At 38.7% G+C, this 15,102-nt stretch overlaps 2 protein-coding genes across 2 annotated transcripts; one reads left to right on the top strand and one right to left on the bottom strand.

Moving 5' to 3' along the window:
* Positions 1–214: 214 nt before the first annotated feature.
* On the bottom strand, positions 215–4,477 carry LOC117293971 (DNA-directed RNA polymerases I and III subunit RPAC2-like). The gene is made up of 5 exons (XM_033776483.1): positions 4,337–4,477; positions 3,533–3,642; positions 3,047–3,123; positions 2,431–2,510; positions 215–1,405 (listed from the first exon to the last, which is right to left on the bottom strand). The coding sequence occupies exons 1-5, from the start codon at positions 4,373–4,375 to the stop codon at positions 1,346–1,348; spliced, it is 366 nt and encodes a 121-aa protein (XP_033632374.1). The 5' UTR covers positions 4,376–4,477; the 3' UTR covers positions 215–1,345.
* Positions 4,478–4,680: 203 nt separating this feature from the next.
* LOC117293803 (protein ABHD18-like) lies at positions 4,681–14,347 on the top strand. The gene is made up of 11 exons (XM_033776248.1): positions 4,681–4,802; positions 5,417–5,599; positions 6,251–6,335; positions 6,997–7,097; positions 7,321–7,399; positions 7,883–7,995; positions 9,198–9,336; positions 10,166–10,360; positions 10,789–11,643; positions 12,071–12,129; positions 12,795–14,347. The coding sequence occupies exons 2-11, from the start codon at positions 5,502–5,504 to the stop codon at positions 12,862–12,864; spliced, it is 1,794 nt and encodes a 597-aa protein (XP_033632139.1). The 5' UTR covers positions 4,681–4,802; positions 5,417–5,501; the 3' UTR covers positions 12,865–14,347.
* Positions 14,348–15,102: the final 755 nt, after the last annotated feature.

Below are 15,102 nucleotides of genomic sequence, written 5' to 3'. Positions count from 1 at the left end.
ACAACGGTACAACAACATTATTTCCGATATGACATTTCATTCAGTGTATCCACTTATTAAATGGTTATCATTGCAGTTCACACCTCTGGGATATAATTCCCCAAGGCAGCAGGGGCAGAGCTTGTAGCTCAAGTCTCTTACCGGACATAAAGAATAATATTAACACTTTGTTTGATCAAACACTAGAGAAGATTAGTCTCATTTGTCTCATTGGTAAGTATTCTTCAATTTCCAACAAAATTGAACAATATTTATTAGAATCAAAGTCAACATTTGAAATTAATATTTTATTATACAGTCTGATATTGAAATTAAAAGGCTAAATCACTGGTCTCAGGCCTGCGGTCCAGTGTCAAATTTGAGCCCTGCTGACAGACCAATTTAAATACCACACAACAACCTGCCGACCGAAGTTAAGCAGCTAACAGAAAAGGCTTAATATACTTCTGCTCCTACCTTTTCAAGCCTTCTGAATTTTGTGCGTTAGTTCAAAAGAGGAACACAAATTGAGCAGACTGATGTAAACTTGACATTATCTTCAATATTCAATGGAAACTTCAGCGTTCGGTTTCGTCTTTAATACCAATTTTCTTGTGAGGAAGGAAACAAATGTATGTTCATAATATGACACCACATCTCAACATATGGCTAGGGGTCGATATCACAAAGAGTTAGGCCTAACTTTTAGGACTAGTTGTAGGAGATATTTTAAAAAAACTAAGGCTAGTCCCTAGTTAATACGAGTAACTCATCGTGATAAGACTAGTCTTAACTCTTTGTGAAATCAACCCCTGGGCATTTCTGACTCAAAGCACTGTTGTGCTGACCATGCAGAAACAGGTTACCAGTCAGTTACCAACAAAGCCTGGTCTGTTTGGAAGCAGTATGTTACACTAGTCTTTGAGACATTATGCAAGGCTTTAACACGCTGGCAAAGAATCATTGAGTGTAATTGCCATGAACACAACATATCCTGGCCTATTTGGAAGCTGTATGCTACACTAGTCGTTGAGACATTCTGCAAGGCTTCAACAGGTTGGCAAAATGTCCATGAGTGTATTTATACATGTAGACACACAGCCTGGTCAGTTTGGAAGCAGTATGTTACACTAGCCTTGGAGACATTCTGCAAAGCTTTAACAGGCTGGCAAAGTACCATTGAGTGTAATTGCCATGAACACAACATAGCCTGGTCTGTTTGAAAGCTGTATGTTACACTAGCCTTTCAAGACATTCTGCAAGGCTTCAACAGGCTGGCAAAGTGTCCAGGAGTTTATTTTCTATGAAGATCTCAGATCCTGTTGGACTTTCTTATTTACATTCTCCATCGAGAGCATTTTTCTCTTCATTGTAAGTCCATTTCTTCCTCCGGTTGATTCTGAGCTTTGAAGTTTTGCACACTGATCTATAGGAGTCAAGAGGTAGATTTTAAAAGTCATTCATAAATTACCGGTTGCCAGTTTGTTCATTCTGATTGACCAAGTGTAAAATGTGATAAATAAGAGAATAAAAGTGTAGCGACAAGTTCTTTCACGGCCGCTTAAAACAGGCAGGGTCGTTGCCGTGTGATAAATTATTCCCATTCATAAATGTCTTTTTGGTTAAAAGGCTCAATAAAGTAAGAAACTCTGTATAACTTATCCATTTTCTTGAGCTCTGTATGTACATGTACGACGTTCGTGTGTTGCATTGTTATGACTGAGACGCCTATTTCCGACAGTTTCCGGTTCCGTTCGTGCACGTGTGCATATAGTATTGGTGCAACATGTTCTCGTTTTCCTTTCACACACAGCGCGGCCAACTCACTGACAGCGCTCCCATCGCCTGTAACAAGAAACAACTCGCACCAAGACTAGCACGGAGTATCCGCTCACAATGGGTTATAAACACTGGTCATTATCAAGAGATAAAACACCCCCATGTGACGCGATCTCCACCAATAGGAATAGTGAAACTGTATGAGGTATTTATGAATTGTATTTTAAGTACATGGTGAAGAGTGTTCAAACATGGCATAGTAAACTTGCGGATACAACCATGTGCAGAATCTTTTTTTTTTTTGGGAGGGGTGCTGGCTCTGAAAAGAGGTGCAGCCGATTTCACGAAACGCTAGGATTAATCCTATCTCGAATTAGGACGAGTAACCAGTCCAACTTAGAATAGGTTCAATGCGTTCTAACGTCTTTGGATACGGAACTGAACACGTCCTAAGTCCTAAGATTAATCCTAAGTTAGGAAGAGTTTGGTGAAATAGACGGCTGGTCCTCACGAGAATGCTGGACTGCTGATGGTATACAGCTTGATGGCTCAAGGAAATTGAGTCAAAAGAGGGTGAGATGATTGCACATGGACCATTCCAAAATTGTGCAACCAAAATTATTGCGAATTGGGTCAATAACCTTTTGATAATTTATCTACAGACAGATTTACCTCAAATGTTTCCAGAACGTGCTCAGACAGCGCTGATAGATCAGCAAGACCTTTCTTAAAAACGTCAACTGCTGGTGGACCTGCACAAAACAAAAACAAGAGTTGTTCTGTGTTAAAAGATCATGCATGGAAAAGGCATGCAAGTTTCATCATCGATGTGGTCAATCACGTCAAGTGCAATCCATCTATTTGCCAAAATGGTCAAAGTGGTCACTGGAAGTGGCGAGGTAGCGGCCGGACTCCTTTCACTGAATTTGGCAGCAAACCACTTCTAAGGGAGAACACTACAAGGGCTGCAGAAATCAAGTGCAATAACTACCCCAACCCACATGCTGTGATCATGTTTCTATATATAAAAAAGAGTCACCTATTTCTGAAGAAAAAAAATTAAAAGTCAAATGCACACATACAATACTATGGAGAGTTTTGCAGCACTAAGACCAAATCTGAATTGGCAGCTAAAGCTATGGCTACAGCTGGCTTGCTACATCATCATGTGTTGAAGTATAGGACACCCTTAGCAACAGCCGTACCTGTAGCCATAGTCACCAATTCAGATAAGACACAAAAGGGAGGAATAATTGATTTCCAATCTACCCAAGTACTGCATATTTACCTTTTGTTTGTATTCTGAGGTTGACTTTCTTCTCTGAGGGATGAGGTATACTGTATCCGCAGAACTCAATATCTGGGCTGGAAAGAAAGGAAACGACAAACAATGATCAAGTCAAAATACAAGACTGGTGTTTATAGACGAAAAATAATGAGAGCTCAACGATTATGGGAAGTCCATACCACCAGTTTGTATACAGAAATATTTATATTTGAAATACTATCATTTGAAGAGTCTATAAGTATTGGTTTTAAGATTATTACCGTTACTGCAATCAAAATATGTGTGATATGAACAGGCACAAAATTCATGTTGTCATTTAGTAAAATAAAATAAAAATACCGTCTTTGATCGAACTCTCACAGAGAATTGTATGCATCACTTAGAGTGTTTGTGGAATCATTTCTAAACACTTCATGGTCAAAGGTGGAATTTGAATCAGGGTGCATGGACATGGAAGGACGAAAGGCAGTGAGAAAAAAACCTTACTTTTTCATGATCATGTAGCGAAGGGCATTACCGAGCGTGTGATCCTCATTGTGAAGTACAAACGTCAGACAGGGCGTGTCCCCTGTGTGCTCCGCCCCTGCCATCTGGACCTGCGATCAAACAAGTAAACAATGTTTAGAATCATCATAAATAGCCGGAACGGAATAAAACATTGATGTCAGATGACCTTTAATATCAAGGCCGGGTTTTGTTCACAGTGGCTGGTTTATTAAAAGCACCCTTTACAATACCATTATAAATCTTGGTTGGTAATTGTATGTCAGAAAAGAAGAAATTGATTTGTTTCAATCTGACTGTTGCATATTTCAATTACGAATATTATTATAATTTATTAAAACAAAAACAAGCCTAGCCTAGACCTATGGATGGTACTAGTACTACTACTTACTTCACTTGGATATGGGAAGGATCATTAAATTAATTGATGTTCCCCTTTTAAATCATGTAAATTGTTTACCTCCATGCTCCCTCCATGTCCTCTGGGCAATGATGACTGAATATGAATAGGCACAAGCATGACAAGCAGGGCCTACTGTCCTGTAGATTTTTAGTTAATTAGAAGAAGTAGTACTAGTAGTATGGATAGACACTACGTTTAATATGGTTTAATACTAACCGTTAGCATCAACTGTCAACAACTTTGATTGGCAATTGCAAATGAAATTGGCATTGAATTTTAATTGTGTGATTTGATTTGAATCAATGAATGATTGTTTGTGATTTTACATGTAAATAAAAAAATGTAACAACTAATTTCCTAATCGTTCTAATAAATAATCTTACCACACTAAGTCGATTCGAGCTCCCTTTGTCGTCTGCCATTTCTACTGTTGATTGAAGAGGTTCGTCTCGAAGAATATCAACAGCTCCGTTCGTCTCGAAGAATATCAACAGCTCCTGGTTCCAGGTCCGCCCGCGACCGTTAATGTAGAGAGGTAGAGTAGGTGTCAGTAGACAACTCGTCCTTCACCTCTGCACGTAAACTGTACAACTAGACGTGAACACGTGCTTATTCTGTGACCTTTAGTCTAGAAAGAACGGTGACCTTTGACCTTTGACGTCCCAATCATTATACTAACCGTTATATGTTTGATTTGCGGCGCGCATCAAATAGCCGTCGTGTGACAACAAGATCTACGTGCATTTTTGTTAACTATGAATGATTTTAACCGAATGATTGTTCGTTTTCATTCATATTATCGTGGATGTCAATGCAAAGACGAAGTGGTCACTGTTAACTTCGTGACAGGTAAGTATAACCAGAAAAATCAGTGATTTTTACGATTTTTACGTTAACCGTTTAGTATTTTTAACGTTCTGGTTCTGTTGTCGATGTTAGTTAGTGTTTAGTCAGTGTGAATATTATGAAACGTGTACCAACAGCAAAAGCAATAGACATGATTGATAGAGAAACTTGAAAGGAAAATTTATTATAATGTAGGCCCTATTTTAAATAAATAGTATTTATGTTACGATTTGACAACTTTCACAAAAGCTTACCATATAGAGCAAGGACAATTGGGGGATTTGGGATTTATTGAGGGGATCCAAAATTAATAACTGTATATTATATTAAAAATAAGTGTTATTGATCATTATTGACAACTGATTATTAGTTATTGAATGAATGGTTTGATTTTGAACCCTTGTGTTATATTTTTATATTAATATATAAATGCAGGTAGAAACTCTACTACAACACTCAAAACTTACTCTGGATGGAATAAGTCTGACCAGCAGAAAATGGTCCAAAGGAAGCAAAAGGTTTCCTAGCCCTTACAAAAACGAAACAACTTTTTGACTGTGATAATTTGTGTATTTATATAATATTCATTTATCATTTATTTTCCTTGTTTATTAAAGATTCCACATGAAAGCTATACTGAGCTGAGGGAGCTTTTGTGGTAATGAAGATTTGTTGGACGTGGACAACATTCATCCATCCAAGATGTGGGCCAAGGCCAGCAAACTGGACGTTGTGTATCGAAAAATTCTTCTCACCAAATTCTTCACCAAAGGATGGGGGTCGGTAGAAATACTCAAAAGGTGAGTAGGGTAATAAGGTTGATCGTGAATAGCAAAATATCAAGAGAGGGCGCTGTTGAACCCACACAAAGGTATAGGCGTTGCGTGCGGGAGTCGTAGAAACTGCAAAGAAACCGCCCCATCTTCTTTCCCACAATGCATTGCGTTTCTGAATCGCGATAAACCTTATGGATAGGTGGCCATACCTCCTGAATCATCTCAAAGGTCATACAGAGGAAATCAAGTGCTATGATTACCGCAGCTAGGCAATGGAAGGATTTCAGATAGTTTTGGTAGAAATAACAATGCAATCAAGAGGTATATCCTGTGTTGTCACCCTGAACTGGCAGTCAGCAGGCTTACAAGTCTGGAACCCCATAGCAAGCAAGGTCAAAGCCCAAAGATATCAAGGGTAGACATACATGTACTACTACGCAAAGACACACTTGCTATGTGACAACAAAGGAAATATTTACATGCATGAAAGACAGAGATCTGGGGAAACTGCCCGAGGACACCACTGGACATGTTATATTGCATCCTCCGTTAAGGCTTCCACTGCCACTTCCAAGGATCCTCAAAAGTTGGCCCTGTTAAAATATTCCACTGAGCACTCACTCAGTACACACAGTTTTCCGACATGGTATTCTATTTTTTTCTCTCATATTTCAGGATCTGTGAGTTCAGCAAAGTGATTTCAGATCGTTCCATGTGTAAACACCTGGTGGACAGAAGTTACCCCATCTTTATTGATAAAGTAAGAAATAGGTTTGTCCTCCATTGTCACAGTTTAAATTATTTTGTGAAATTTTGCCTTGTGATTGGTTTAGAGTAAGTATACCACATGGCATGTCTTATTTTATAAGAAAATTGCACTGAAATAATGAACTATATGCCTACCCAAAGCAATCAGTGTATAATTATCTGGTCATGAAACCAAGGATGCCTCATAAGTGAACTTAAAGATACTGTACACTATTGGTAAGTGTCAAAGACCAGTCTTCCCACTTCTATCTCAACATGTGCATAAAATAACAAACCTGTGAAAGTTTGAACTCAATTGGTCGCCGTAGCGAGATAATGAAAGAAAAAAACACCCTTGTCACACGAAGTTGTGTGCTTTCAGACACTTGATTTAGAGACCTCAAATTCTAAACCTGATGTCTTGAAATCAAATTCATGGAAAATTACTTCTTTCTCGAAAACTACATCACTTCAGAGGGAGCCGTTTCTCAGTGTGTTATACTATCAACCTCTCCCAATAACTTGTTACAAAGTGAGGTTTTATGCTATTACCAATACTGTCCACTGCCTTTAATCACTGTAGCTCTCAAGCCTGAACAAATCCGTAAATAGTTATAGTGTGAATTGTAAGCTTTGACCAGAGTTTCTTTGCTTTTAATGCTTGTCTTTTTCAGAATGAGAAATGGGGCGAGTGTCGTCTTATCGAGGGACACTTCTTGTCACCATTTGCCAAATACATGAAAGGAATCATGCCCAAGGAAGTTGAAACAGCAAGGTACATGTAGCAACTTTTGCATTTATACCATAGGTCCTATTGGTTGGTCAGCAGTTTCCAATCAGCTAATTCTATTCTTTAGTTTTGGAAGACGTCCATTTTTTGTTACTGCCCAATGCTAAAATTACTAGACTGGCCAGTAGGCCAGTTGGGTGTTTCAAGCCCAAATATTGTCTTTGTTTGTTTACTTCAAACATTTAAGTATCTTTCACTACTTTCTCAGATTTCAGTTTCTCTTACCACTGAAGTGGAGGACAGAAAAACGGCCGGTATGCATCCACCTTGCTGGCACAGGGGACCATGTAAGTACATTCTTTTACTAAATATTACCCGGTGAATTTGAGACTAACTGTTGTGCTTCTAAAATTTGAGACGTGGATTCGTAAAAAATTGAGAAAATGCATGCACCTAAAGACAGAGCTGCCAACTTCCCCTGATTCTACAGAAAGTTCCCTCAAAGTTTGTGAGACATGAGTCACCTACACTGTTGTGACTTGGAAATAGGCCCAATTTCATAAAGTTGTTAAGCAAAAAATACAGTGCTTGAGAATTTTTGGCTAACCACATATTGAATGGGACACCCGTAACACTAATGTAAACTCAATTTAAGTTTGGCTGGTAATCTGTTTCTGTTAAGCAATACTTGTCTATGCTTCCCAAGTTTTTGTGATTGTTTATGAAATTGGACCCTGCACAGAGACAGAAATTACTTGTAACTTGACTTGACCAACACTTGGCCTTGCCTTATTCATTCAGTTATTTTTTCATGAATGCTTTCTTTAAAGGGTTTTTGGAGGCGGAGAACCATTATGGCCAGGCCTCTCCTGAAGGAACATGAAATTGCTTCAATTATCCTGGAGAACCCATTTTATGGACTTCGAAAACCCAAAGAGCAACTGTAAGTTAAGGCCTTTTCTTAAAATATGAGGGGAAAATATGATTCATCATTGTGTCTTAAAATCAAAGGATTTTTTTTAAATTTTTAACTGTTGGGTTGTTTTAATGTTTTTGTTTAAATGTAGAAACAATAAAACTAACCTGTGAACATTTTATTTCAAAAGGCGGTAGAGATTCTGACAAAGTTTCATGCATGAAACAGTTTCAGATTTAAGTTTTTTCAAACGCCTCCTCTAAAACCACATTCCTTAGAAGGGAATAATTTCTCAAAATGTTATACACTATCAACAGCTCTGCAGTGTCTCTTACTCAGTAATTTTTTATGTCATTAATTTTTGGAGCAAATACCAAAGGTTTAGTAGGGACAAAAAGTCTCGGAGTTGAGTGAGACGAAGGAGCTGTCCATAGTTAATCTCATACTTCGGTTTGGAAAGTATCTTTTCTTGCCAGCCATAAGAAAGCAATGTATGATAAGAGTAACAAGTATTCCGATTGTAGTTTCTTGTGAAGGTTTTAGTTCCTTCATTGACAGTACCATGAAGGAGACCAATTTTGTATGGTGATGCTGTACACTGTCTCATTAAGACGGTGATAAGATTATGATCACCAAGCCCTTAGTATAAATAGGCAGTGATAAGCGTAAAATGAGAAGAATGTGTTTCAGGCTAATCTCAAAGCAGATGCAGGAACAGTACATTATCACTAATTAGGCTTGAGGCATAAACTTCAACTTATGGAAGCAGTTACTTATGAACTTAATTGGAAATATGGTTTTAAGTTTTGGGTTTTTGTAACTCGTATCAATACATCCAAACAAGTCTAACAAGTCATGACTCTGTGGTTAGTCCAAAAGGTTGTGCTGTACTTTAACTAGAGTTTTATACATAAATTTAACTAGCTTTCTTGAGGTTGCTCATTTAATGTAAAATGAGAGCGCCATATAGCAAGGGTCCTTGGTGATTATTTAACAAGGATAGCTTTCACAACCACTGGGATTTGCTACTTTGTTATCCGTGTTATTTTAGTCGATGTCACTTGTTAATAGTCTTTATGAAAATGCCTTTTAAATAGCTCTGGGGCCAAGGCTAAATAAATGTTCTTACCATAATTAGAAAATGTAATGTAATAGTAATCTTGTTATTTGAGCCATTGGATTTGCGCTTCACTTATTTCTCATAAAACGTTATTTTATTGTGATTTTAGGCGTTCCAGTCTGCACAATGTGAGTGACCTGTTTGTGATGGGAGGAGCGTTGATTCTAGAGACCCTGGCACTGCTACATTGGTGTGAGAAGGAAGGGTACGGCCCTCTAGGTGTGTCTGGTGTATCTATGGGTGGCCATGTAAGTACTGATGGTCTGTTGGCCCACGTATTAGTCCTTAAAGACACTGGACGCTATTGGTAATTACTCAAAATAATTAATAGCCTAAAAAATTACTTTGTAATGAGCTACAGAGAGCTGTTGATAGTATAGCACCCTCTAAAGTTACGTAGTCTTTGAACAGGAGGTAATAATAGAGAATGTCTCTCACAAATAATAAAAGACCAGGCCTGAAGCCTTTGTGTAACAAGGGTGTTTTTCTTTGATTATTTTTCTTGCAACTTCAATGACAAATTGAGTCGAAAATTTCAAAATTTGTTATGCATAAATGTTGTGATACACCAAGTCAGTGAGAATACTGGTCTTCTGCAGTGCCTTCAAATAATGAAAGAGTGGACTTATGTACTGAGTTCTTCCTTAATGGTATCACAGCACTTTACATAAACTGTACTCAACAGTACACGTCAGTTTTTCTGTGATCGAATGACGCCCAATTATACAGTAAAAAAACCTTATAAATGTGTGCTCAGTTTGTTTATGCCCAGCAAGTACTCTGGGGGGTTTGAGAGTCTATAACCAATGCCATCCAAACATGGGTCAAGCATGATTGAGAAACGTGGGTGTCCAATCTTGCTGTAAATTAAAAGTCGAGCGTCCAAATTTTCTCATTTAAAAACCATTTGGCATGTATGCATTAACAACAGACATAAGTCTAAAGTTGAAATAACTAACTTGCTAACAATCATCGTACTCCTGAACGACTATGTGCTCACAAAAGTAGGAAATGTTCACAAAACTATTCAAGACTTATGTAGTTATTAACAACTCTTGTGCCTTTTCTCATTCACAGATGGCAACCCTTGCTGCGACAAATTGGCATAAACCCCTAGCCCTTATTCCATGCCTATCCTGGAGTAATGCCACGCCTATTTTCACCCAAGGGGTAATGAGTGGTGCCATTCCATGGAAGACCCTCGCCTCCGAGTACGTCTTCCACTCAGAGTATGAAGCAGAGATCCTCAGGAAACTCATGAAGTGCCCACAGGTATGGAAAGTACAAGACAGTGCCATGGTCGTACATGTACGATATGTTTGATGTGTTTTTAAATGCCTAAATCGAACATGGGTAAAATTATGAACTTGAAATTTGTCATCAATTGTACATTATGTACTTGCCTATTATACATGTTATCACAATAGGGCATTGGCACTCGAGGAATACTTTGTGATGTACCAAGGCAACACAAGTCAGCAAGATATATTTTTGTTTGGTTAGAAATACTTCCTCGTTAATTTTTTTAACATAATTTCAAAAACCTCAAAAAGCTTGTCATTTTAGGTTCAAATTGGGCCCTTAATGAGGAAAATTGAAGTTGTATTGAAACTTTTCAAAGGGCACCACGGCAAATGCTGTGGGTGCTGTCGGTTATTTCGAGGCCTGGTTACAGTGTGATTTTTTATTCATTTTTTCAGTACGATGCCTTCCGACTTGGTCAGGAATTTGCTGTCAACTTTCCAGACAGCATAGAAGAACTTGGAGATGTTAAATTAAAATCCGGGTTCGGGTCTGCAAAGTATAAACAGACTACCTCTGCATCAACAAGTGAAATGCCTTCTGAGAAGGCCACCAGTACTTCAGGTCTAGACCAGGAATCCCTGAAATCCAATTCGGGTGTTCAAGCTAAGGTTAGCAATGCAATTTATACAAAGCCAGACCTGTTTCAAAGTGAAGCAACAAATGTGTCTGGAAGCTATTTATCATCCGACCAAACACACCGCAGTATTAAGACAGATGAATCTACACAAGAGGTGAACACAAGTGCTCATTTGTCTGATAGCCAGTCTGCACAAACTCTGAACAGTCACCCCGTCAAGGGTATACACACACAGAGCACGTGCAATGCGAGGACAGCACAAGAGATGCTCCTAGATCCGTCAATTGAGCCCTTGACGAGACCCAACCAGGCCCATGCAGATCCAGAAACTACTGCAGAAATAAAAGCGAGTTGGTTCGCTAAGTCTAGTCAGAAGAGGTCATCATCTGGTGAAAGGTCTTCAAAAACAACATTCAGTTGGACCAAAGACAGCGGCGCATCTTCCAAGAAAAGTGAGAAGCGACCGAAGTGGAAGCCAACAAAGGAGGAGTACGCCAAGCTGAGAGATGATGCTCTACACTTCATGGAAGGAGTGATGGATACAGCCACATTTGTTGGCAACTTCTCCAAGCCCGTTGACCCTGAGCTTGTATTTTCAGTCCTGGCTAAACAGGACGCATACATCCCCTGGCATCAGATGCAGAACTTGGCCGAGATGTGGCCTGGCATTCAGGTAAGAAGCACTTTATCTACAGGCGTCTCAAAGCGCTCACCATTTATATCCGAAAAGGTTTTGGAAGTTTATGAATTATGAGACCCATTTATTTAACATCATGTACAGATTGACGAAGTGCTGCAGTGCACTCGGCACCCACTGCCAGAAACCATACGGGGCAAACCCCTTCTCTTAGCGATTAGTGTACCTAGCTGGGTTCATTTCCATCATTACACAACAAACGGGACCAATGACTTTACGGACGCCATAAGGACGCAAGTGTCGAGAGCGGGACTCAAACCCACACTTTGCTGATTAGAAAAACCAACGGTTGAGTTCAGTGTGCTGGACTTAAACATCTTTAGATAAACAAAATTAAGAAATGAGGAAATATAAATGTTAAGTGGATGAATGTTAAATATTTTGGCTCTTTGTTTAACACTAGGTGCGTTACATCAACTCTGGTCATGTGTCAGCCATTCTGTTCCAGCAGCACCACTTCAGGTAAACCATAGATGTAGATCAGCTTTAAATGTATCACTAATTGCATTGTTTGTATGTTTGTTTGTTTGTTTAGATGATCTTCCCATCAAGGGAACTCGGCAAACTCCCACAAGGGGATGTAAACACCAAGCTGGCAGCATTAACCAATCTCTCTCATACAAACATTGGTTTAACCATAGAGCTAGCTAGCTCTATGGCTTAATGTCTATGATTATGAATTGCACAAATCAAGAAATTGTGATTCAGTAACTAGACGACAATATTTATTGTGGACAAGGAGAGAGCGAGAGATAACGTTTTTATCCTACAAATGATGTACCATGTGATAACAGCTGTATGCTCTTAACATCCTTCCCCCCCTTGCAATGAATAATTATCAATCAGTTGACTTGTGCTGCGAAGAACAGCCATGTATTGCATCGCACTCCCAGGAAGTATGAACCGGGCTATATTCTAGTAAGCATAGATATGTTCTGCTAAGCTACTTGTTTTGCTAAGCGGCTTTATGAAATTGGGCCCTGGTTTAAAACGCACACTGCACAGTAAGAGGAACACACAGGGGAATCTGACTTCCAAAATGGTGCAAGCAAGGATTATAATGTGTGGTAGCTTTTTTTGAAAATGGCTTTGCACTTATTTTCCCCCCTCTCCTTTTTTATTCACAGGACAGCAATTAATGATGCCTTTAAAAAGATGGAGGAGAAGTACAATGGTGTCTACCCAGAAGAATCGTGATGGTGGATGTGAAGTTAGAAGAATGGTTCCAACAACAGTGAGGAGGGGGGGGGGGCAGCTGTTCAATCTCGTTCAGAAACTGCAAGGACCACAGGATTTATTGGCGTCAGATGCCTGTCCTATTAGTAAGTGTGACCAAATTCTACTGGCTCAATTGATCCCCAGAGGACCTTAGGGATGGGATTGAATTTTGGTTTGAGGATTTATGCAAGAATTGGACTTTTACATACATACTTCTAAGATTTGAGGTCTTCTCAGAATTATAAAGTTTTTGCTATAAGAAATACCTTTGATTGATGAATTAGGCGATTTTTGGTAAAAGTGGACACAAATGTACAGTCCAGCTTTTGAGCAAGAAGTAAAATGGAAAAAAATTGATCTTTTCCCATGTGGAATTACTTGTTCAATTTCTTTATTTTGGGATGTTCGTCGTTTGAAGATGCTGTAAGTTTACGATAATGTTTGATTTCTGAAATGATTGTAAATGCTGCATAGCTATTGAAATGTTTATTGTTTGAAGTTAATCTTCTGAATGCCTTAGATCTGGTTGTTGTTTCCTTAAATATCAACTTGAAAGAAATTTACATTACTGACTCTTTTGTTATAGAAAAGTAAATGAGTGCGTTTGTAACAAAGTAAAACTTTATAAAAATGTATCAACTTGTAAGACCAGATTTTGATCAGTGTCACACCTGAAAAACATTACAATGGAAACTGTATTGCAACAAATATATTGGAACAAAGATAACCATCCTTCATCCAGTCTGTGTTGATGTATTTTACATCACAACACAGACTGGTGCTACACTGGTTTTCTTTGGCACTGGTACTTCAGTGTTAATTTCACACTACATTTGTATAGTCTTTGAACTGGGAAGCATGCAGAGTGCTGCCACGGGGAAAAATAATATTTGAAGGGGGGGGGGGGACACTAGTTTTTCAGATTGAATTTCGACAAAATGTCCTACTTATGACCAAATTAAAACCAGACACAACAAGGATATATAGTCAAGAAAGGGATTTTGTTCAAGTTGATTTTAAAAAATATAAGAATTTATGTCGGTAAGAAAGTCAAGAAATTGTTCACATGTTAAAGGAAGTAATATACAAATAGATGTTGTACCAGCTGTGTGTATTTTGGGCCTGCTAAAGTGCCATGGGCAAACATTGGAAAGAGGCACTACTGTTCGGTCAGCGTTACTTTCTGACCTTAGTGAGGGCGTTGCTTTAGCTTGTGACATCAGACGCAAAGCCGCTATGGGTTGCTCATCGGCGGAGCTGCCAACCCCCCAGAGCTGCCAATAAATACGTTCTCCCTGATTATGGAAACTTTCCCTATTATGTTAAATGTAATTCTAAAACATCTCCCTGAATACAAGATGCAAATTGTTGGCAGCTCTGCATCGATACAGTGAATGGGGAAAAGTCAACATTTAAGCAAATGTTGTACATGGCAGATGCAGTGATTGTGACATACGGAAATGTAGCACGCCAATTTAAATACATGTAAATCACAAGAACCATCTCTGCCCTCACAGGTGTTACCCCTGGATGGAGAGAAGAAACTAAAGTAATAAAGTATCTTGCTCATAGACACAAGTGTCATGACTGGGATTCAAATCCACACCTTTTCGACTTTAAGACCAGAACTTGCACAGGACTGCTATAAAATCTTGGATAGAGACGGAGAAAGGAATTTTGGAGAAACAACTTGAGGTGTAAAAGAAAACTGTACTACACATCTTTTAAAACAAATTACATAACACTTTTCATGAGAATAAAACGTCTTTTTGAAATGAAGTCTGTATCTGCTGTTTTTTCTCTTCGTACTATTAGTTCAGCACTTCCTATACATGTACATGTTTTAAACTTAGATGACATCTTAAGTATAGGCACCCAAGACACTCAATATATACAGCCAGAAGAAAAAAAGGCCATTGCCATTTTGTCCTTGGTGAATAGAAAGTCTTGCCAGTAACAATGCGGTCTACCGAAAAAAGAAGTATTAAACCACCGAGGAATACAAAATACGGTTTCCCTCACTGTATAGGCTCTAAAATTGGGTAATCTGTACTTCTCCATTACGCCTCCCCCAAACTCATATCAAACAGCACTGGCTACCCATCGCACACAAAAAATCAATCAAGTTAATAGAAGAAAATATCATGTTTAAAGCTCTCTGGACACAAGTTCCTAATGACAATATAGACATGCTCCAGACAAAGTTTATAGTCCTCA

This window comes from Asterias rubens, chromosome 8, assembly GCF_902459465.1.
Source record: "Asterias rubens chromosome 8, eAstRub1.3, whole genome shotgun sequence".
In the NCBI taxonomy this organism is placed as follows: Eukaryota; Metazoa; Echinodermata; class Asteroidea; order Forcipulatida; family Asteriidae; genus Asterias; species Asterias rubens.
Note: the sequence above shows the minus strand (reverse complement) of the source record. Positions and strands in the feature narration are given on the sequence as shown.

Bases quoted from the DNA above. Each gene is read 5' to 3' on its own strand.
- LOC117293803 (XM_033776248.1), top strand. From the start codon at position 5,502: ATGTGGGCCAAGGCCAGCAAACTGGACGTTGTGTATCGAAAAATTCTT. The intron at 5,600-6,250 runs GTGAGTAGGGTA...CTCATATTTCAG, and splicing joins TCGGTAGAAATACTCAAAAG to GATCTGTGAGTTCAGCAAAG. The intron at 12,130-12,794 runs GTAAACCATAGA...TTTTATTCACAG, and splicing joins TTCCAGCAGCACCACTTCAG to GACAGCAATTAATGATGCCT.
- LOC117293971 (XM_033776483.1), bottom strand. From the start codon at position 4,375: ATGGCAGACGACAAAGGGAGCTCGAATCGACTTAGTGTG. The intron at 3,643-4,336 runs GTAAGATTATTT...GTTTGATCGCAG, and splicing joins GCTCGAATCGACTTAGTGTG to GTCCAGATGGCAGGGGCGGA. The intron at 2,511-3,046 runs GTAAATATGCAG...TGTTTTGTGCAG, and splicing joins CCTCAGAATACAAACAAAAG to GTCCACCAGCAGTTGACGTT.